The sequence below is a fragment of the Chlorocebus sabaeus genome, chromosome 17 (assembly GCF_047675955.1).
Source record: "Chlorocebus sabaeus isolate Y175 chromosome 17, mChlSab1.0.hap1, whole genome shotgun sequence".
Classification (NCBI taxonomy): domain Eukaryota; kingdom Metazoa; phylum Chordata; class Mammalia; order Primates; family Cercopithecidae; genus Chlorocebus; species Chlorocebus sabaeus.
Genome location: NC_132920.1, coordinates 39,534,229 through 39,556,858, shown reverse-complemented (window position 1 = coordinate 39,556,858; position 22,630 = coordinate 39,534,229). Strand labels below are relative to the sequence as shown.

Genomic DNA, 22,630 nt, shown 5'->3' with positions numbered 1-22,630 from the left:
GTAAATATAAACTACATTTGTAAAAAGTTGGAGTCAGCGAGTGCTGAAAGGTCACAGCTCTGCTTTGTGAAGCGCTGATTTGGACAATTGCAAGGACATGTGACCGTCCCCCCTTCCTCCCCACCGTGGGGGAGAGAGGCACTTCAGAAAAGTCTGCTGGGCCCACGATAACTTGTTAATTTAGGCCTGAAAGATGTGTTTCTAAAAGGGATCAGGGGAAAATACAGATGTCCTGCCATATTTGAATGTAATCAAGACCTTAGAAACAATTGCAATAGGTTAGCTTGCTTCAATCCTCCATGCAGTGTTATTTGTAATCAGAGCCACCCACCTCAAAATTATTACTTTAACTAGTACCACCACTGTGACAACCACCATTCATTGTGCACCTACAATGTTCCAGGCACTCTGCTGGGGGCTTTATGTACATTGGATCTAATTCTTGCAACAACCTTGCAAAGTTGGTGTTATCATCCTATTTTAATGAAGAAATTGAGGCTCAAAGGGATTAAGTAGCCTAGGGTCACAGGTAGGAAGTGTCAGTGCCAGTCTACGTGCTCCCAAAGCCCATGCTTTTTCCATTATTGTAGGCCCAGGATTCCCTCTGCAACTTCTCCTGCCGTTTTCCACTCCCTCTCCTCTGATGGGCCTTCACTGCTGTTCAGTTGTCTCTGAAGGCCAGCCACCTTTCTCTGGCTTCCCACTCCACCACAGTTTCCCAGTGCACCTGCTGGGCTCAGTCCCCATTGGCTCCCTTGGATTGTTTTCCTGAGATGCACTAATATGTCCACCCCATGCCACTCCCATGTAGGTGAGCGCAGAGACAGAGCACAGGGAGCCTCACAGATTCAATGGTGGGCCTGGCCCATCGCACCGGAAAGACGCAACATGTATATGCAGCATCTAAAAATGACTTTTGAACCTGGAAGCTGAAACCATTTCCATTCAGTTTTGTCTTTTATTCACAAACTCACTAAGACATTTCTCCTAATCTCCAGTCTCTTCAGATGGAGAACAATTCCCACATCACGAAGCACCAACTCTGTGTTAGGCAATTATTTTACAGGCCAGCTGGAAGTTTGGCCAGCAGTGAGCCTTAATTGGGGCTTGTTTTTTCCCACTGACTTTTTTTTAAGCACTAACTGATTTAAAATTAAATGAGTAGAATCAAGTTTTATTTTGGAGTGAAAGAGTTGATTATTTATATCAAAGAGCCATGTAAAACTTGCTGTTTTCTTGTTGGAATCCAAGTTTTTAAAAGTATATACACTGCAAAATCAAACATCTCAGTGCTTGGGGTTGATTTTATGTCCCTTCAGTGAACCTGCCCTCCACTTCCCAGTTAGTGAGGGCCCTACAAACTAGCCTCCTGTGCAAATAGGAGCATGTTGGGAACAGATGGAATATACCTGTCCCACCCCCACTGGAGAAGAGGAGCTTCGAATGCCCTCAGGTATTCCTAAGAGTGTACCCTGGGCTACTTATGGGGATATAAGGATGGAAATCACAGGCAGTGGCTACCCGGGCCCTGCCCTCACCCCAGACAGCATTTCTGGCAACCAGAACCACATCTTCAAACAGTAAGAACAATTGTGAACTACAGCTACTCCTACAGGGCAGGCCTTAGAAGCTGGTTATATCCCCCCTTGCTGAGATAAGAACTTTCAAGCATCTAAAGTAACATCTTTTGAATAGATGCCAACACAATCATAAGCCCTCAGCTCCCTGAGTTGTTTAGTATTTAACAATTCATGCTGGTCGCTGAGCTGAAAATTTTCCTAATGCTTACCCACTTGCATTTCCATGTTTGTTTGAGTTTTTAACAAATGTGCTTACTTAATTCTCTGAATCTGTTTATGTAATAGTATCACATACAGAAATAGTGATATCAATAAGCTTCTTAGCTTAATTACACATATACAATAGCCAATTGCTTGAGCTTCAGACAGAACGTGCTAATCTTGTGTGATTATTTTGATTACTTGGGTAGCCCAAATGAATATCCCAGAGCAAAAGAAATTGGGTCTCCCAGACATGGTATAATTTGGTCATCTTTTTATAAATGAGAGCATTCCCCAAAATGTGATCACCATGTACTGTCGTAATGATAAGAAAGGAGCTGTCTTGAAAAGCCCAGACTACCGTCTGGTGTTTTCCTCCCAAGCTGAAATGCTCATTAATTACCAGGCACATCCTCCTCCACAGGATGGGCCCAAGGTGATGGGGAGCTCTTGAGAAAATCCTCATGGGAGGAAATCAAGACAAGTTCCAGTGATGTTTTTCTAGAAAGTATTGATATCTTTTAAAATGAACTGCTTTCCCCCTTTCTCTGCGACTTCATTATGTTATCAACTGTGATGTTTAGCATACTAAATGGAAGAAGAATCTTGAATTCTGGAGAAACGAAGTGTCAGTTTGGAATAAGGCAGCTTAAAAACATTTGCCTAGCATTTAGGCCACTCCTGGTCTCCCACTGTATGTTCCATTGCTGGACCTTTCTCTCTGAGGAACCCAGGGGAGGACCTGTTGCGTGACCTCAAGAAGGGAAGAAGGCTTCTCAGAGGTACCCAAGCCAGTGGAAATCCCTGACTGTCTTGGGCTCCCTCTGACCCTCTGTCTTCCACCTTCACTTCTTTGCCAGGCTGCCAGTGAATAACACAGCTCTGCCAAATAATCTGATGCTGAAACCCTCCTTATTTCCCCTATCCCTGTCGCTGAGACTTGGATTATGAATATTTTCAGCGAGCACACATGGCAGATGACATCACATGTGTGGCAGGTGCATAAGCGCAATTTCCAGTGTGCTGTAGTAACATCACATTTCCCTATCAAGGAAGTGCAGTGGGTATTTAATTTTTATTTCTTTTTATAAATATATGCAAATATAGCTTTTATATGAATCGAAATCATGTGCCATTATTAAAGTACATTTTCTCTTTTTTTTAATCTTGTCTGGCTTCATCCTCTCCTACCCAATTCATTCTCCACCCGACTTCCACCCTCAGTAACCTGTCATAGCATTGTAGATATTCATTCACATAACCTCCATGGTCACATGATCGTATGTATACATATATATGCACAAGAGCATATATGTGTACACAAACACACAGTTATTTACATACATATATGTAAAGCTCTTGCCATTGTTTGTTTCACCAAACACAGGATCATTTATACCCCATTCTTTTCTCTGATTCCTTTTTTCTTCTTCCTTGGCTTCTGTTGAATTGTTAAAATGTTGGCATTCCCTCCCCACAACACCCATCCCTTGCCTTTTTTTCTGATCTTCTATTGATTTAGCTGCTATTGTACATATTTTTATTCTTCTAGAGTTAAAAAGTAACTATAACAATGTCTGTAGTTGTTCCAAATATATCCTCTCCCAATCACAGCCAGGGTTACAGTTCGCATTAACTCCCCGCTGAACATCCCATTACTTTATCTTCACTGTGTTATTATTTCCTAAAGGGTTAGTTTTCAGATACACACACACACATACACACAGAAGTTTTTTAATGGTCAAATAATTAAATATTTTTACTTAAATATTTAATTTACATTTTATGCTATTATTTCTTTTATCTCCCACCTGTGTGTTTATTTTTCTTCTTGCTGATCATAACAACTTTCACACTTACATAGTTTTTATTATATGTCAGGCACTCCTTAAGTACTTTACACATGTGACCTAATTCAGTTCTCATAAAAGCACAAATGCTGTTATAATCCCCATTTTTCGGATGTCAAAACTGAGGCACACTGACATTCAGTCACTTGCAGGAGGCTACACAGTAGTGGCCTAGCTGGATGCAAACCCAAGGGGGTTGGCTCAAGAGTCCATGCACTCACCCTCCACCCTTGGTTGCCTCTCAGTTGAGTTCTTTTAGGGAGAGAGGGTCTGTGGGTGGTAAATGCTCTTTGTCCTCTTATGACTGATAATGTCTTTACTGAGCCCTCACCTATGAATGATAGTTTGGGTATGAATAAAATTCACGTTGACAGCTGTTTCCCTCCACTATCTCCTGGCACCTGTAGTTGTCACTGAGGAGTGAGCGGTCATCTAAGTTGCTCCTTTGCAGGTCCCCTGGAAGCTGTTACTAGTGGTTCTGTTTCCCTGAAGTTCTGTAATTTTACTATGATGTGTCTGGGGGTGGATTTATTTTTATTTATCCTGCTCAATATTCAAACTTCACTTTCAACCCAAGGGCTTATATTTTTCTCGAATGCTGGAAAATCTCAACTGCTATCTCTTCAAATACTGCTCCTTTACAATTTGCCCCCATTCTCTTCTAGAATTCTAGGCAAATTAGGAAGCCTCTCAGTGTCTTCTCTGTGACTTTTAACTGCTTTCCCCATTTTTATCTCTTGCTTTCTGTGCTGTGTTTGAGTGAGTTTTTCCAACTGTCTTCCAATTCACTAATTCACTTTTGAAATTTACCCTGTCTAGAGTTTATTCCCTTACTCTCTGTACTTTTTATTTGTTTCAATGACTAATTTTTATTTCAAGATTTCTGTTCTATCCACCTATTCTTGTATCATTTATACCTATTTGTCATATATTTCTTATTCTTTTTAAAGAAAATATATCCCTTCATTAATCTCGTTAAGTATCCTCAACATACTTTAAGGTCTTTGCCTTGGGCAGATAGACTAGCTCAATCATTATGGAGGGCAGCACTCAAATTAATTACACAGATCTGCTGAGAACCAGCAGAGAAATTTTTTTACAGACTTACAAGACTACATGCTTAGGGATGGTCATCACAGCACTGTTTGTGTTAGTGGGAGTGAGGTGCAATCCAGTTGTTCAACTATCAAAAACTGGAAGTAAAAGTTGGGGTGCATTCTGTGGAATGGATGTAGCAGTCAGAAACTGAGAATTAGATGCATATACAGCAAAACAGATGTCAAAAACAGTACTAATAAATAAGAAACAGAACGAGATCTATAGCACAATATTACTTTCACAGCTTAAAACTACACAGAAAACTTGAATACAAATTGTAAGAACACCTACAATAAGAACACATACATCAAACCAATTAGAATGGTTGCCTGTTGGAAGAAGAGGAGAATGAGAATAGGACATGAGGCATGAAGTATGAGGGCCAAAGTACACGTATACATACACACACATATATATATATGCATGCATATATATACACATGCATATGTATACATACATCTATACATACAAACAAACATACATATAGGAGAGACATTGCCCAGGCTGATGCGGATGGCATACCCTGAACTGAAGAGTAAAATTAACTCAAGCCTCTGTGCTTCTGTATCAACAAATGTCTTCATCTGCCTGCCCAGAAAATGACTTTCATCTGTAACTAATTCATGTTCCAACTATTGACTTGACTATCTTTTTTTAGCATTAGATTTATTCATATATTTTGGCATTTTGGTGGGCAGGCCCATTTTTAATGAAACACGTTTTATTTATTTCTCTTACTCTCTTTCTCTTTGTGTTCATCCCTCTCTGGCTGACAGATCCTCCAGGCCCCCAATCCAAAATCAGCTCCAGTAAAGACAATTTGGAGTGCCTGCTCCATAACAGTACTGGAGATGAGCAGACCCTGTCTAGAGCCAGTGAGCAGCTGGGCTTGGCAACTGGAGAGAGGCTGAGTTTGTACATTTCTTCCTCCTTTGGCTTGCATTGAGTTGGAAACCGTAGCCCCAAGCAACATCTGGTGCATGTTTTTTTCAGTCCCCTTTCACTCACAGATTGGGTGGTAGGGAGTCTCACTTCAACCCTCAGCTTCAAACAATGTGCCTGACTCTTACCCTGTTTTGCATGGCGCCCTTTTAGTCACCTTCCTACTTCTGGAACCAGTGCTTTGCATGCTCAAGGCCTCAGCTCCACTCACCATTTTTGCATTTCCATCCTACTTCTGGTCTTCAGAAATATGTCTCATAATCAAATCCAGCAATGTCTTCCTGATAGTCTCTTTTCTATTTTATCCACCAATGCTATGGGGAGAAGAGGTAGTTCCTGCCTCAATACATTTTCAAAGTATACCAACAAGTTTGGATAAAGCCTGATGAAATATATATTAGCAAGGGGGACATAAATACGTCTGATTTTAGGGTTTCCAAGAATTTACATCCTTCTGTTAGTTGGAAATCCGTGTAAGGATTACACAATTTATTCTAGGCCCATTATTTTTACAAATAGCCTTACACACAGCCTTTAGGGATCTAACCTTAGGTTATCATGATCCTCTGTGTTAGTACCAAAAAAAAAAAAAAACTGGCTTCTCACATCACAGCTGAAATTGACACTCTGAGTTCAGAGCCTCTAACTAGACCTTCCATTTCAAAGAGGCCCCTCAGGCAAGAAACATATTCTACATATTCTCCCCACACCCCAGTTCTCCTCTAGTAATATAGTCAAACAGACAAATAGCATTTGCCTCGGTCCAGAGCTCTTAGTAATTACCCAGGATCCCAGACTCCAGTATGAATACAACTCAGGCTTCCCCAGCCCTAGTCCTCCACTCAACCCTCCCTTGCCGCTCCTGTCCCAAACCAGTATGTACTTGGCTTCTGTATTATTGTCCCAGCAGTTCTGTCAGACTGGAGTGCCCTTCCCAAGCGCACCTTAACACCCTTGCTCTTTTCTGAGCCTACTCAATTCGCCTGTAGTGATTACGCCTTTCCCAATGTCTCCTTTCCTCCTCTAAACGTATCTCTACCATTGATTTGACATTTAGCCACTTGACCTGTCATGTTAACCATGTAGTACCTTCCAATATGTCTGAAAGTGCCTGAATACCTAAAACTAGCATGGTATATCCTACATGCTGGTGCATTATCCCTTGCTCCTCCGAAAGATCTTGAGATATAGTAAAGCAGATACTATTGCAGTTATAGTATTATTTCCATTTTTCAAATGATAACATTGAGGCTTAGAGATGTTAATTAGCCCATTCAACTAAGAAGTAGCAAAACTGGAATTTGAACTCAACTCTGTCTACCTCCAGATTTCTAATTATTTTCTCTTTCTTTTCTTTTTTTTTTCTTTTTTTCTTTTCTTTCTTTCTTTCTTTTTTTTTTTTTTTTTTTTTTTTTTTTTTTTTTTTTTTTGAGACAGTCTCAGTCTCATTCTGTTGCCCAGGCTGGAGTACAGTGGCACAATCTTGGCTCACTGCAGCCTCTGCCTCCCAGGTTCAAGTGATTCTACTGCCTCAGCCTCCTAAGTAGCTGGGATTACAGGCGCCCACCACCATGCCTGACTAATTTTTGTATTTTTAGTAGAGATGGAGTTTTGCCATGTTGACCAGACTGGTCCTAAACTCCTGACCTCAGGTGATCCACCCACCTTGGCCTCCCAAAGTGCTGGGATTACAGGCATGAACCACCATGCCCGGCCCAGATTTGTAATTATTTTCTAGAATAACTGAAATGGCAAAGAGGTTTTGCTTCATCTCAAGTCCAACTTCAAGTAATGGGCTGTAGCTGCCCAGAGTGCTGTGTAGGAAAGCCAAACTCAGACTCAGCAGGAAAGCAAACCATCCCTGATGGAGGAGCAAGACCAGCCATTGGTCCGGCGTTTAAAAGAAAGAGCACACAGGCCACCTATTTGCTGATCCCTGTACCGCACTGACTTTCCTAGGCCAGGATAGAGCCTTCTACGAGTGCGTGTATGCCACAGCACTCAGAACATAGTGCTTAACCTACAGTAGATGAGAGATAAGTATTTATTGTTTGATAGCAGCATAAACATGTTGAATGAGGCACAGCATCCCAGAAATTGCAGGAGCAGCAGACAGCCACTCAAGGAGTCGGAAGTGAATAGCTCTCCTCCGGGCCAGCCAAGCAGCATTCACTTGGTGAACAATCTCAAAGTAGCATGCATGCAAAATAAAGTGTGAAGCTTATGAAAAATGGTTTTATTCAGAAGACTGAATATTGAAGTAAAAAAATCAGTTTCACTTCTGCATGATGATAATACTTTCCCTAGAACTACTCAGTAACAGAGAAAACCCACACACCACACAGAGCACCACCTCCACATATCCCCCGCTCGTGGTCATATTTAAGGTCACCCATCTCCTCTGGAGCTTTCCCATGGATTGCTGTAAGCTCTGCTCCCCGCTGCCACCACCACTCCATCAATTAATGAATCAAAAGGGAGAGAAGGTGTTTCTAGCATGTACTGTGGTAAATTACTGGAGGAAAAGTTACTAATTACGGACACTCCTGCAGGCAGCGCGCATTCCTTCCCTCCCCTACCCTTTTGGTTTTCAGCCTCAGTCTGGGCTCCCTACTTCCCTCCCAGACTGTCTCCGGCCTCAGGCTGGGAGTTCTCTGTTTCCATTTCATCTCTTTTCCATACCTCTGGATGGGGATGTGTCCAGGAACCCAGGCCAAAACCAGCAAATTTATCACCGTGGTAATGACAGCAAGCCGCATGCTGAGTGAATTCTGCAATCCCCCTCAACTCCTTCTTTTGCCAAAACCCAGGAAGCTGCAAGATCCAGCAGGTTACAGACTGTTATCTGCACATGAAGAATAGCTCTGTTAGAAATGCAATTAGGTATCAGCCATAAGGCTATTTTTAGAAGCTTGTTTGGTGGGGGCGGGGGAAACTTGCCATGCGGTGGGAGATGTTAGTCAATTCACCAAAACTGAGTTTCAAAATTGTGACGTACCAGGTTGAGTGCACCTACTCTGGTCAAGGCATGGGGTTGGGAGGCACAGACTTGAGGAAGCATGTGTTAGGAGGCCCATTGTCAGCGAGCCTTATTATTGGGGAGACTTATTATCAGGGAGGTAGTTTTCCAGGGAGCAGTGCAAACCAGTGTGTGCTCTAAAGGAGCAAGCCGCTGTCCAGGCTCATTAGGAAGGCAGTACCCAGGCATATGAGAAGCTCGTGGTATAAGGCTGTGCCCGATACCCAGGAAACAGGCAGGGCACCAAAGCGTCACTGACTCTCCATACTGCAGGATTAAAAAGCTTTTGATGACTCAGTGTAAATCAAGAGATGTTTCTAAATGGTGTGTTGCATTTGTCACAGCAATATGTCCTTTTATTTGGAGCATACGTGTGCTATCCTGTCTTACAATTTAATTCAGCAGTGTTTGATGCAGCCTAGAGTCTCAGTCCAGCAGCAGCCTTATGTTCCCAACGCCTTTACTCTGCTCATATGGACAATAAGGGTCAAATCGCACCGAGTGGGGAAAAGATCCATTTGGGGCTGTGGCTGGCTCAGGTGTCAAAGTCATTTTCCTGTTGGATCCAGGTTCACCAATACTCATCATTGGGACAAGTTTCCACTTCCCCAAATCCCCCTCAGCACACTCCTGAAGTTCCCACCCTTCCCCCACATGGAATAAGGGTGCAATTATTGCTTAGGCCCAGGGCCTGCCATGCTCTCTATGCATAATTCTCTCCAGTGGGGACACATGGAAACCAAGGCACAGACATGCAGGTGCCCCAGACCCTTACCCAAGACAACGATGTGCCTGGAGATAGTGGCCTCCGAGGTATCACCTAAGGACTGGTGATGTTTGGCCTCCACAGAGGGCAAGTCGAGGTAGAGAAATCAGTCAAAGCATCCTCAGATGTGTGAAGGGCCCTCAACGCCAGTGACAGAGGATCTTTTTCTGTGCTGATCCAGAGAACAGGCCAGGCACACAGCTGAAGGTTATAGGGAAGCAGATGCAACGCCACATAATTAATTCCTTATATGTATCTTAATGGAATTGCTCGAATACATACAAGTCCGAAGGGAAATGCCCATTTCCTTCTGTAGAAGGGATTCCTAAATTGGGTGCAAAGTTGAACTGAATGATCTCTGCCATCTCTCCCAATTGTAACATTCTAGGAGTGCTCTAGAACTCTCCATAAGTGATAAAGTCTCTTGTGACTGCTTCCTCGTCTACTCATCTTTTGAATTCTCAATTCAGCTATAGCCTTGGAGGTATAGAATGTACTTATGTGAGGAAAGAAATATCTTAAACAAGGAAGCAATGAATTTTCCAGGCTTTCTTGGAATCCCCCAGTGGCCTGATCACATCCCCCAAATGGGACATGCCATACAGACAGCACTGACATTTTAACAAGTGTGCTGAGCCCTTGGACATAAACAAACTCCGGGCTGCTGTTTCACCCATCGTTCATGCACGAAATCATGGAATTTTAGAGATGGAGGACGCCTGGAGGTCATTGCCTCCCAGATCCTTCCCAGGGCAGGAATTCTCCCTCTAACAGCCCAACAGATGGTCACCCAGCTTCTGCTTGAACACTTTCAGGAAGGGGCTCATTGCTTTGCCAGAAGATTTAATCCATTTTGAGACAACTTAATCCATTTTGAGATAGTCCTCATTGCGAGCTGTTTCTTCCTTGTATTAAGCCCCAAGTCTGCTTTCATTTGACTTGATTTCTGCCCTCAGGAGTAAGATAAAAATACAGCTTTTTCTAATTCATATGACAATGTTCAGATATTCAAAGACAGCCATTATCTCAATTTCTCCTCTCCAAGTCTTGTCTTCACATCTAAATGTCTCAGGTCACCTTAAATATTTCTCGTATGGCATGGTTTCAGACCCCTCACCATTCCAGTCACTATCTTCTGAATATTTTCTATTTTGCAAATGTTCCTTTTGAAGAGTAACTCCCAGAACAAGTACCAGGTGAGGTCTCCTCACTTGTAGAGCGGAGTGGAACTGTCACCTCCCTGAAGGGAACTATCACTGTTCTCTGCTCACCATACCTTTATTAATGTAAACTAGAATTATATGAGTTTCACACCAAATGACCAACTATTAGGGTTATTGTCAGCTAAAACCACCATCTTTTTTTATTTGACACAGTTTTATATAGCTTAAAGAAAGATGTGGATTTTAAAGTAGGCCTAAAAATTATTAAAAGACCAAATTCTGCTTTTCCCTTTATTAATAATAGAAAAAACCATTTAGGAGAATCGGGGCCTCAGCAAAAGTTATGGGTGACAGACTAAGATACTCGAATCCTAAGATGATTGAACTCAAGGGTGAAATGTGTGTTTGTACTGATGTGCCAGCACCTAGGCTTTTGCAACCTCTTCTTCCAACACAATCTAGGAATCATGGAAGGGCATTTCTTGAAAGCTATGCCTGCTTTTGTCTCCCTTACTCTACCTTTTTTTTTTTTTTTTTTTTTTTTTTTCCTGTAGCTTGCCACATGCTTCCGAGGCAGTCTTCCTCCAGCCCACTGGAAACCCACTGGTAGTTTTCTTTTGTGTCTTTGGCAGGTCACCTGAAGGAAGAAATCACCCAGCGGCATATACAGCAAGTAGCCCTAGGTAGGTACAAAGTAGAATCTGCAGGAAGAGGATGAAGGTATATAAACTGACCTAATTTTAGGAATCCAAACCCAGCTAAAAGATAACCCATTTAAAACCCTCTCCGAAGTTAAGGATGGCAAGGGTTGCTATCCACATAGCTTTCCTTGGATGCCCCCCCACCAACAGGATCCGTTTCCCCAGCCTGTGTTCTTGCACCTGGCCATCAGCACCTGGCACCCCACCCTTCCAGCTCTTGCCTCATCCTCCCCTCCTTTCCCATCCCACATCCCCACCTAAATTCACCCACTGTGTCCCAGATCCTCAGGGTCCTATCTGAGATTTTCAGAGCCACTACTAACTAATCCTAACAGAAACAGTTAATGATGAAAACAGCATTTGTTTGCAGACCTGTGTCTGTTGCACAGCTTCATATGCAATCTCCTTTCATCCACAGCAGTGCAGAGAGGTAAGTGCATTTACCAGATGGGGGAGATGCCGTGCCTTCCCAAGGTCATGTAGCCAGTGAGTGTCGAAACAAGGATTTGAACACAACTCTGTTCCAAGTTTGGTTCTGTTAGCCCTCATGCTGTTTACTGCCCACTGCAATGATCAACCCGCTTTAATGCATGAAGAATGCAAACACTAAACCAGTACGGTCCTATTCTAAGAGGCCCTTGGCACCTTTTAAGCAGTGGACATCTGCAGAAAACACTCTTTTTTGATATGTGACCCAATGAAGTCAGCTGGGAGAAGAGTATAGCTTGCAGAGGACTGATGGAGTGGGTATCCTAGGTAGAACCACCTCATCTCCTCTCCAGCTAGCTGGCATCAACAATTTATGGAGAGCTTTGATTAAATAAGAAATTCATGTATTTCAGACTTAAAAAACTCCCCTTGAGTTGACATGGGCCCTCAATTACCTGTAATCGGAGAAATCTAGCACCCAGGGCAATGGTGGAGAAATGGAGGAGAGCATCTAAAGTCATGATGATGGCTCATTTGACTTTGGTAACTTGTATCATTAGGAAGGTTGGTTGTTTCATTTCAGTAGTAATAATGATGATATAGAATAAATACTGATTACATCAGGAACATAGAACAAGGGCACCTAAGCCACAGCGACTGGAGCTCTGAGCTTCCCACTGTTGGCCCTGGGACTGAGGGGTCAGGTACACTGCCCTCCCCGCACCAGAGACTTGGGCACACACTTAGAATTGAGATTCTGCAAAGTGTCTTCAACAAAAAGCCAGGCTGCCCCAGGGCCCTAACTCCTTGGGCCAGACTTGGGAAGGCAGAATGACCTCTGCTGGAAAACTGTACCAAGGTGACCTTATGGACCTCTGTATCCTGCTTCATGCTCATGCTGGCAGGTCTCTGGATATGGAGTTGTCCCCAAGGGCTGCCACCTGGCCGTGAAACATCTGCCCTCTTCTTCAGCCTTCATGTTACTGGTTCAATAGGAACAACAATGTAAGAAGTCCTAGCCAGAGCAATTAGGCCAGAGAAAGAAATAAAAGGCATCCAAACAGAAAAGAAGAAGTCAAGTTATCTCTCTTTGCTGATATGACTGTATACCTAGAAAATCCTAAATATTCTGCCAAAAGACTCTAAGACCTGATAAACTACTTCAGCAAAGTCTCTGGATACAAAATGAATGTACAAAAATCAGTAGCATTTCCATATACCAAAAACTTTCATGCTTACAATCAAGAATGCAATCCCATTTACAATAGCCACAAAAAACTAAAAACATCCAGGAATGCACCTAATGATGAAGGTGAAAGATCTCTATGAGGAGACCTGTAAAACACTGCTGGAAAAAAATCACAGACAACACAAACGAATGGAAAAGCATTCCATGCTCGTGAATTGGAAGAATCAATATTGTTTAAATGTCCAAAACAATCTACAGATTCAGTGCTATTTCTATTTTTACCAATTGTCATTTTTACCAATTACCAATGTCATTTTTCACAGAATTAGAAAAAAGCTATTCTAAAATTCATATGGAACCATAAAAGAGCCTAAATAGCCAAGGTCATCCTAAGCAAATAGAACAAAGCTGGAGGTATCACATTACCCAATTTCAAACTGAACTACAAGGCTACAGTAACCAAAACAGTATGGTATTAGTACACAACCAGACACATAGACCAATGGAACAAGACAAAAACTCCTGAAATAAAGCTGCACACCTACAACCAACTGATCTCCAACAAAATCAACAAAAATAAACAATAGGGAAAGAACATCCTATTCAATAAATAGTGCTGGGAAAACTGACTAACCATTTGCAGAAGAATGAAACTAGACTCCTACCTCTAACCATATACAAAAATGAACTCAAGATGGATTAAAGACTTAAATGTAAGACTTCAATCTGTTAAAATTCTAGAAGAAAACCTAGGATATACTTTTCTAGACATTGGTCTAGGCAATGAATCTATGATGAAGACCCCAAAAGCAAATGCAACAAAATCAAACATAGACAAATGGAACTTAATTAAACTAAAGAACTTCTGCACAGCAAAAGAAGCTCTCAATAGAGTAAATAGAGAACATACAGAATGGGAGACAATATTTGCAAACTATGCATCCAATGAAGGATTAATATCCAGAATCTATAAGGAACTTAAATGAATGAATAAGGGAAAAAAAACCGTATTAAAAAGTGGGCAAAGACAGGAACAGACACTTCTCAAAAGAAGACATACAAGTGGCCAAGAAACATACAAAACAATGTTCAACATCACTAATCATCAGAAAGATGCAAATCAAAATCGCAATGAGATACCATCTCACACCAGTCAGAATGGCTACTGCTAAAAAGTCAAAAAATAACAGTGTTGGCAAGGTTGCAGAGAAAAGGGTATATTTATACACTGCTGGTGGGAATGCAAATTATTTCACCTCCTCTGGGAAGCAGTTTCTAGATTTCTCAAAGCTCTAAAAATAGAACTGCCATTCAACCCAGCAATCCCATTACTGGCTATATACCAAAAGAAAAATAAATCCTTCTACCAAAAGACACACGCACTGAAACATATGTTCATTGCAGCACTATTCACAATAGCAAAGACATGGAATCAATCTAGGTGCCCATCAATGGTGGATTGGATAAAGAAAATGTGGTACACATCATGGAATACTACACAGCCATAAAAAAGAACAAAATCACTCCTTTGCAGCAACATGAATACAGCTGCAGGTCATTGTCCTAAATGAATTAACTCAGGAACAGAAAACCAAATATCGCATGTTCTCACTTATAAGTGGGTGCTAAATCTTGAGTTCACACAGACATAAAGATGGAAACAACAAACATCAGAGACTCCAAAAGGAGGGAGGGAGAAAGGGAAGGGGGCAAGGGCTGACAAACTTCCTATTGGTTACAATGTTCACTACCACGGTGACGAGATCGATACAAGCCCAAACCTCAGCATCATGCAATGTACCCTTGTAATAAACTTGCACATGTACCCCTCTATCTAAAATTTAAAAATGGAAATTTAAAAATAAAGAAACAATGATGTGAAAAATACCACTCAACTCTAGGGGCAATTTTCATCTTGGGTCTGGGAAGCCATATCCATGGCTTTGTGGGCAAGAGATCTTCCATCCTTTCTGCTGCCCAGTCCCCGCCCCTCCCAGGGATAGTCCCTGCAGCTGGAGCAGACACTCCCTGGGCCTTTGGAAAACTGCTGTATGTTTTCAATCACAGGCTTGTGCCTTAATTCCTCTGCTCATCTCTCTGGAAGTCTTCTGAATTACAGCAGGTGTCAGGTTCAGCAGCGCCTAGCTTTGCCTGAAGTAATCAGCAAACTTCAAACGGAAAGCACTTTGGCTGGAAGTCTAATTAAGAGTATTTGAAATACCTATTTATTTTAAAAGCATACTATCCCAATTAGAGAAGAAGTGTTAACATCTCCCAGCTGCCATTCTGAGATTAAATGCCATGTTGCCATCCAAACTCCTTAGGAGGTTGTCTGATGGAGATTTGGAACTGCCAGAGCTTGTGTGTCCCAGGTGGCCACATTTCAGATGGGAAGTCTCCTCATTGAGAGAAACCTCTCAAGACAGATTGTTTATACAACCTTAACCCTCACCCTTCAGCCTAGCAGTTGGGCTGAAGGCTAGGACAGAGGGCTCCTGTAAGAGTAAAGGCAGCCTACTCAGTATATCTGGATTCCCTGATGTTTTATAATTCAGGCTTCAGATCTAAGAGTAAAGAAGTGACTCAGTGGTACACCCCCTTTCATTTCTGTCTTTTTTGTGTATCTTGTACTACTGTCACCCTTTTCATTCTGTTCCCTTTGTCTGCTTCTTTTCACTTTCTCTCACTCTCCATTCTCAGCATTTCCTCTGTTACTGTTTCTTTCTTTTGCCTACAAGTTCCTATGATTTCATGAAAGTGTGGGTGTGATTGGTTTGGGTTTGTTGTGGGGAAGGGTGATGAGCAAGTTGGATCAAGAGAGCTTTTCTTATATGTTTTGCGTAAGAATATGTCTCTGGATGTGTAAGTAGATGTGTGCCCAGGGAAATTTCTGTAAAGGCAATTCCATATCCCAAAGGAACAAAGACGTAGTGGTGATGTGAGAGGCACCATTTGGAAGAAATCATCCAGGGATGATGATAAGCCACTCCCAGTGGTGTGCTGAGCTGGCTCAGTCCATAAAAGCATAAATTGTTAACACTCCAGGAATTTGGGGAGCCATTTTTAAACAAAGATGTGATTAAAATTAAATTAGATAAGTTTATGATTAAATAAGTTATATTAAGAAACAAAGGTAACAAGTACTCAAAATTCACCGCTTCCTAATTTACTACACTGTGTTATTAGCTGTGCTTTGGAAGTGATCTGTATCCACTGTATCTGTGTGGTGGGAACACCATGTGATGGTGCGCTGCTGTGCCTCTCTTCCCAAATCCACATTTAGCAACATCACCCTGGTGGCTTAAAATCAGCCGTGCTGGAAATATTTACACCAAGGATATTGGCAAGTATTATAAATGGGGCTTTTTTTTTTTTTCCAGAGAGTGGCTGTTAAACATTTGCCACCACACCAATGGCATATGGATGGCCCTTTCAAGGCTGTGTGTGTGTGCACGCACGCGTGACTGTGCATGTGCTTTTATGAGGATTTCTACTCTTTCCTGGCTGAAAATCAAGATTATGGTTCTTTCTTCATTTATGACTCACCCAAAATACATCAGAAAGCATAAACATCTACCGAATCCTGGTCCTTTTAAAACTTAGTGAACAGGAGAGCTAATGAAGACAAAAAGGAGGCTGAAGAAGTATTGGGCCCTGTGAGCTCCCTAGATGTGACGGTCAGAGCTGGGGGTGTCTTTTAAGACAAATATCAATAACCATTTCTAAGAACATCATCAGGTCTCAGAGGAGAGCTGACTCCCACACACTGTTTCAGGAAACAATAGAACAATACTATTTTTAAATTAGGCATCATTTGGAAATGATACTAACTTAACTAGTTTCAGCTAGCTGAGCTGAGAGTGCTTTGCTGAATTCAGTTGTGTGTTTTTACCACTTTGCTGTACTGTCGACCCCAAATGATTTAGTATTGTTGATAATGCAGATGAGACTAATCAGCAAATGTTTCTTGAGTACTTTACCATGTGCCAGGCATGTTACTAAGTTCTCTACATGGGTTTCCTCTTTAATGCTTACATCCCCATGACGTAGATGTTACTATTATCCTCACTTTACAGTTAAGGCCCAAAGGGGTTAAGGAAACCTGCCTAACTTTGCTCAGCTATGGATGCAAGGCCAACAGCCTGGGTCCAGAGCAGTGCTCCAACCACCACGCTGCACTGCCCTTAGCATTTTGCCAGGCATCATGGAATCCACAGAGGGCTGTATCCAGTGCCTGTCCTCAAAGAGTTTCCAATCTAACCAGGATGAGTTGGCATATGCATAAAAAGACAACTCCTTTTTTTTAAGTATCAGATTCAGCGACCTACATTTTTCCATTCACTGTCCTCTTCCCACTGTAGTCGCAAAACTAATTCAACCTTGACCTCCTCCATGAGGCCTTCCCTGACCCCTTCTCCCCAAGTCTGCTTTTGCCTCCACCTCATGGGTCTCCGTTAAGGCACCAACCCTATTTTGTAATTATTTATTTCCATATATATTCTCCATGCTAAAATGTGAGCTCCAGGAAAGGTGGGTGCAGTCAAATTCATCTTCGCATCCCTAGCAGCCAGCACAAGCAATAAATAGGCCAAGTCAATGGCCAAATGAGGCTTCCCCAGGTGACTTCCAGAGCCACACATTTCTGCAAAAGCACAATGAGACATTTGAGCATAAAATAAGTCCATTTAAAAGAAGTAGAAGGCATAAGTGCTTTTGGACTCCACAGCTGAACAAATTACAACACACAGGCAATAAATTTGGCTCTCTCTTGTCTAGCTGCTAAGCAAAAAAAGAGGCACCCAGAGTTACATAGTTTTCATTTTCTGACAGCAGGAAGCATACTAACTAATTTATCTGCAGAAAATAGAATTTCTTCCTGGAACTAAATACAAGCCAGAATTTATCGTGTGGATCCTTGTATAAAGGACACTGAGTGACACAGTGAACGATGTCTTCAACTACAGTTTTACAAAAGATACCGAAATGTTATTCAACCAGATGATTCTTGTATCGACCCTCTATAAAAGCTAGAAGCCTGACATTAAAGCATAACTCACTGAAAGCGTTTATGTGAGCGGCCAAGATAATAGGATCCAGGTACTCGGCTTTCTGATGGCCACACAGAGCAGGACTAAAACTGGAAGAATCCAGCCCCAGGAACATGGGCTGTGGCTTCTCTCTCAAATATCTCTTCTGAGCAATATTTGATCAGGGCTGGATCTTGTTCGGTTCAGTCAAAACCCTTAACAGGTGCCTGTGGCTAAAATTTAAAAGATACATCACACTACCAAACAGCATGTGAAACATGTCAGGTGAGAGGGACAGGCCATGAGAACTTTCCATTCTTACCAGGAGGAGTGGCCCCGGGGGGTTGTCACCAAGATCACAGGCCTGGCCTGAGTCTTGAGGAATGGGCAGGATTCTGAACCACAGAGAAGAGTGGGAAATAGTTTGGGTTAGTTGGGGTGTGTGTATATGTGTGTCTGTTGTGTATGTATGTGTGTGGTGTATATATGTGGCATGTGGTGTGTGTGTACGTGGTATGGATATGTGTTGTGTGTATGTGTATATGTGGTATGTGTGTGGTGTAGGTGTGTTGTATGTATGTATATGTGGCATGTGGTGTGTGTGTATATGGTGTGTTGGATATGTTGTATGTGTGTTTTGTGTTTGCGTGTGTGGTGTGTATGTGTGTGTGGTTTGTGTGTTTGTGTGTGCGTGGTGTGTTTGTGGTATGTATATGTTGTATGTGTTATATGTGTGTGTGGTTTGTGTGTTTGTGTGTGGGGTGGGGGTGTCTCTACATTTACGCTTCTCTGATTACCCTTGACCCAACTTCTGTGAAAACAGAGCTTACTGGAACATCCCATTTCCTCGACTGCAGGCATGTTTCATATACTGTTGTAGAAGATAGTTATACTGATAGTATTAATTTAAAAAAAGAAAATATCCACAAGCTTAAGATCAACAAGTTCCAAAGGATGGCTGAGATTCCCCCACGAATACCACCTCTTGGGCACTACCCCTCTTCCCACCTCCCTCCTCCCTCTTCTCACTGCCCCAGGAACAAAGATCTCCTTGAACAAAAGCAGCCCCCAAGAACAAGCCAATCGACTGTGATGCCACCTGGGGTCCTGAGATGGCCACTGGCTGGTGTTTCACTACCTGACCTGGGAAATCAGGCAGAGGCAGCTCCGAGTCCCCTGCAAGGGCCTTATGGGTTAGAGAGAGGCTCTGAAGCCGCTGGCTCCCTGTTTTACTGCGTCCTCTGAGAGGGCTCTTTTCCCGCAACCGGCATTCCTGCAGTGACCTCTTGTGGCATCCCTGTTGTTTTTCAAAGACAGGCCTTGGCTGTTGATGCCACCTTCTCCCATTTGATGTAAAATTGGTGAACACTTAGTTTTGAAGTGCTTTTTGGAGTTCTGCACCGAGCAACAACAAATTTCAGAGAAAGCAAAAGGCCGGACTGTCAACCATTTATTCCCCAGACTTCACTGAGCACCTAGCATGATCCAGTGTGTGAAACCGGGAATCCAAGGATGTGGAGAGGAACCACTGAGTGAGACGGAACTGAAACAGGGATGGGGGCGGGGGGACAGGGGGCAGGATGAGGGGGATGGGGAGATGAGGGAGATGGGGGGGATGGGCGGTGGCGGGGGCAGGCACAGTGGCTCATGCCTGTAATCTCAGCACTTTGGGAGGCCAAGGCAGGAGAATCACTTAAGGCCAGGAGTTGGAGACCAGCCTGGGCAGCATAGAGAGACCTCATCTCTACAAAAGATGTAAAAATTAGCCAGGTACAATGGCACACACCTGTAGTCCCAGCTGCTTGGGAGGCTGAGGTGGGAAGATTCCTTGAAGTCGAGACTGCTGTGAGCAATGATCATGTCACTGCACTACAGCCTGGGAGACAGAGCAAATTTAAAAAAGAAAAAGAAAAGAAAAACTGAAGGGGCCTTTCCAGCATCCTCTAGCCCAGTGGTCTTCAAAATGTGCTCTGTGCAACCTACGTGTTCTCTACAGCCCCTTGAGAACCACGAGGCAAGGGTGAGGACAGCCACTGTGCAAACAGCGCAGCTTTGGGATTCTCGCCCACTCAAATTCAACCAAAACAACTTCGGATCTTTTTTTTTTTTTTTCCATTAAGCTTATATTTGAAGAAAGAGTTCTGCAGCTTTTAATATAGCTTCTTTCTTCCGATATCACAGCTCTGTTTAAAACATTTCCAAAGTCAGATAGTCCAAATTTCCCCTCCCCAGAGCTATCTCAGCTCCCTCTGGGCTCACACAGAACTCTACATATCCCTCTGTGATGCAGCTCGTCACACTAGACAGTGATGATTAGTCTGTGGCTCCCCCACTGGACAGAGCCGCTTTCTTTCCCCAACACCAAGCACAGTGACTGTCACACAGTTGGTCCTCCGTTAAGTGTTTATTGAATGAATGAGTGAGACTTAGGACTCACATTTTGGTCTTAAAGATGAGCCAGGCAGCTGAGGGGCTCTGCACTTAGGTTTCCACGTCTGTAAAATGATGTGGTTGGACCAGATGATGGCCCAGTGCCGGGCACAGCTCCCGAGGCTTAGCTGGCATTCACTGACTGCTTGTTGAATGAACAAATGAATCCCTAGCACTCCACAGCCCTCAAGCGGCACAGTGTTACCTCTGTGAATGCAGGCTTCCTTCAGACATGCAGGAACCACTCGCAACCTTGGTGCGGAGACGTGGGAGGGCTTGGATGGATTACAGATGTTTTCCTTGTTGACTCCTTGAAATAAGGAGAAATAAATAAATAAATTAAATAAAATTGTTGACTCCTTGAAATAAGGCAGGATATAAAGGATGCAGCTGCCTCCTAAGGCTGAGATGACATCTCAGTTGGTTCCAAAAGAATTCAGGTAACTGTAAAACCAACAATGTCTCACCACTTAATTCTAATCCACAGTTGCTTGTGAATATAGGGCCAGCTTCAGTGACATGAGGTCCTTAGCCAAATTTCCATGCGCAAGGGAGAGGCTGGGAGTGAGGAGGAGCCCCCTCACCGTTTCCCTGCCAGTTCCCAACTGCCAAGGGTTCAGACCCATTGAGTGGTTTAAGGCGCCCGCACTAACCATTCTGGAGAGCAGAGGAAGACTGTATGTCAGCCCTGGTGGCAGCCTGTAATAGCAACTGCGGTTTAGCAAAAAGAGCATTCACCCTGTGTAGTACTCCGGGTTGTCCAGATAAGCAGAACCAATAGGAAATATATTGATACATGGAGAGAGATCTCTTATAAGGAATTGGCTCACTCAGCATGGAGGCTGAGAAATCCTACAATCTGCCATCTGCAAGCTGCAGGCCCAGGAAAGTCTAGCTGTAGTTCTAGGGTAGTTCTAGTCCAAACCTGCAGGCCTGGGAACCAGGGCAGCCAAAAATTTAAGTCCCAGTCTGAGTGCAAAGGCCTGAGTGCCAGAGTGCCAACGTCCAAGGGCAGGAGATCAATGTCCCAGCTGAAGCCGAGAGAGCAAATTTGCCATTCATTACTCAACCACTTTTGGTATTTTTGTTTGCTTATCTTAATATTCTTTCTAAATGAAAAGCCATAATTATATATATTTTGGGGGTATATTGTGATGTTTTGATATATGTATACAATGTGGAATGTTTAAATCAAGCTAATTAACATATTCATTGCCACACTTACCCAGATTTTTTTTGTGGCGAGACATTTGAAATTTACTCCCAGCAATTTTGAAATGTCCATTATTACTCATTGTGGTCACCCTGCTGTGCAATAGATCTCAAAAACATTCCTCCTGTCTAATTGAAACTTTGTACCCTTTGACCAACATCTCCCTCTCCTGACCTCCTACCCCTGGTAACCACCATTCTAGGCTCTATTTCTATGAGTTCAATTTCTCATAATATTTCAGATTCTCACATAAGTGAGATCATGCAGTATTTGTCTTTCTATGCCTGGCTTATTTAACTTAGCATAATGTCCTCCAGTTTCATTCACATTGCTAGAAATGACAGAATTTCCTTCTCATTTAAGGGTTAATAGTATTCCATTGTGTATATATACCACATTTTATTTCCATTGATGAATTGATTCAATGTCTTAGCTATTGTGAACAATGCTACAATGAACATGGAAATGCAGATATCTCTTCAACATACTGATTTCAGTTCCTTCAGCTATATACCCAGAACCAAGGTTGCTGTATCACATGGTGGTTCTATTTTAGTATTTTGAAAAACCTCCATACTGTTTTCTATGACAGCTATACTAATTTACATTTCCACCAATGGTGTACAAGGGTTCCCTTTTCTCCATATCCTCACCAGCACTTATCTTTCATCTTTCTTATAGCCATTTTAACAGGTGTGAGGTGATATCTTATTGTGATTTTAATTTGCATTTCCCTAATGATTAGGGATGTTGAGCATTTTCTCATGAACCTGTTGGCCATTTGTCTGTCTTCATTAGAGAAATATCCATTCAGGTCCTTTGCCCATTTTTTAAATTGGGTTATTTGTTTTCTTGCTGTTGAGTTGTTTGAGTCCATTGTATATTTTGAATATAAACCCTTTATCAGATGTATGGTTTGCAAATATTTTTTTCCACTCCAAGTTATCTCTTTAGTCTGTTGATTATTTCCTTTGCTGTGCAAAAGCTTTTTAGTCTGATATAATCCAATTTGTCCATGTTTG

At 42.5% G+C, this 22,630-nt stretch overlaps 1 protein-coding gene across 3 annotated transcripts in view; it reads left to right on the top strand.

The window, feature by feature from the left end:
- Positions 1-22,630, top strand: part of KIF6 (kinesin family member 6) — a 392,212-nt gene that overhangs the window by 330,192 nt on the left and 39,390 nt on the right. For all 3 annotated transcript variants that reach the window (XM_007972706.3, XM_007972713.3, XM_038006040.2), the window contains one exon: positions 11,252-11,302. In XM_007972706.3, coding sequence (XP_007970897.3) covers positions 11,252-11,302 — 51 coding nt within the window. The remainder of the gene's footprint in view (positions 1-11,251; positions 11,303-22,630) is intronic.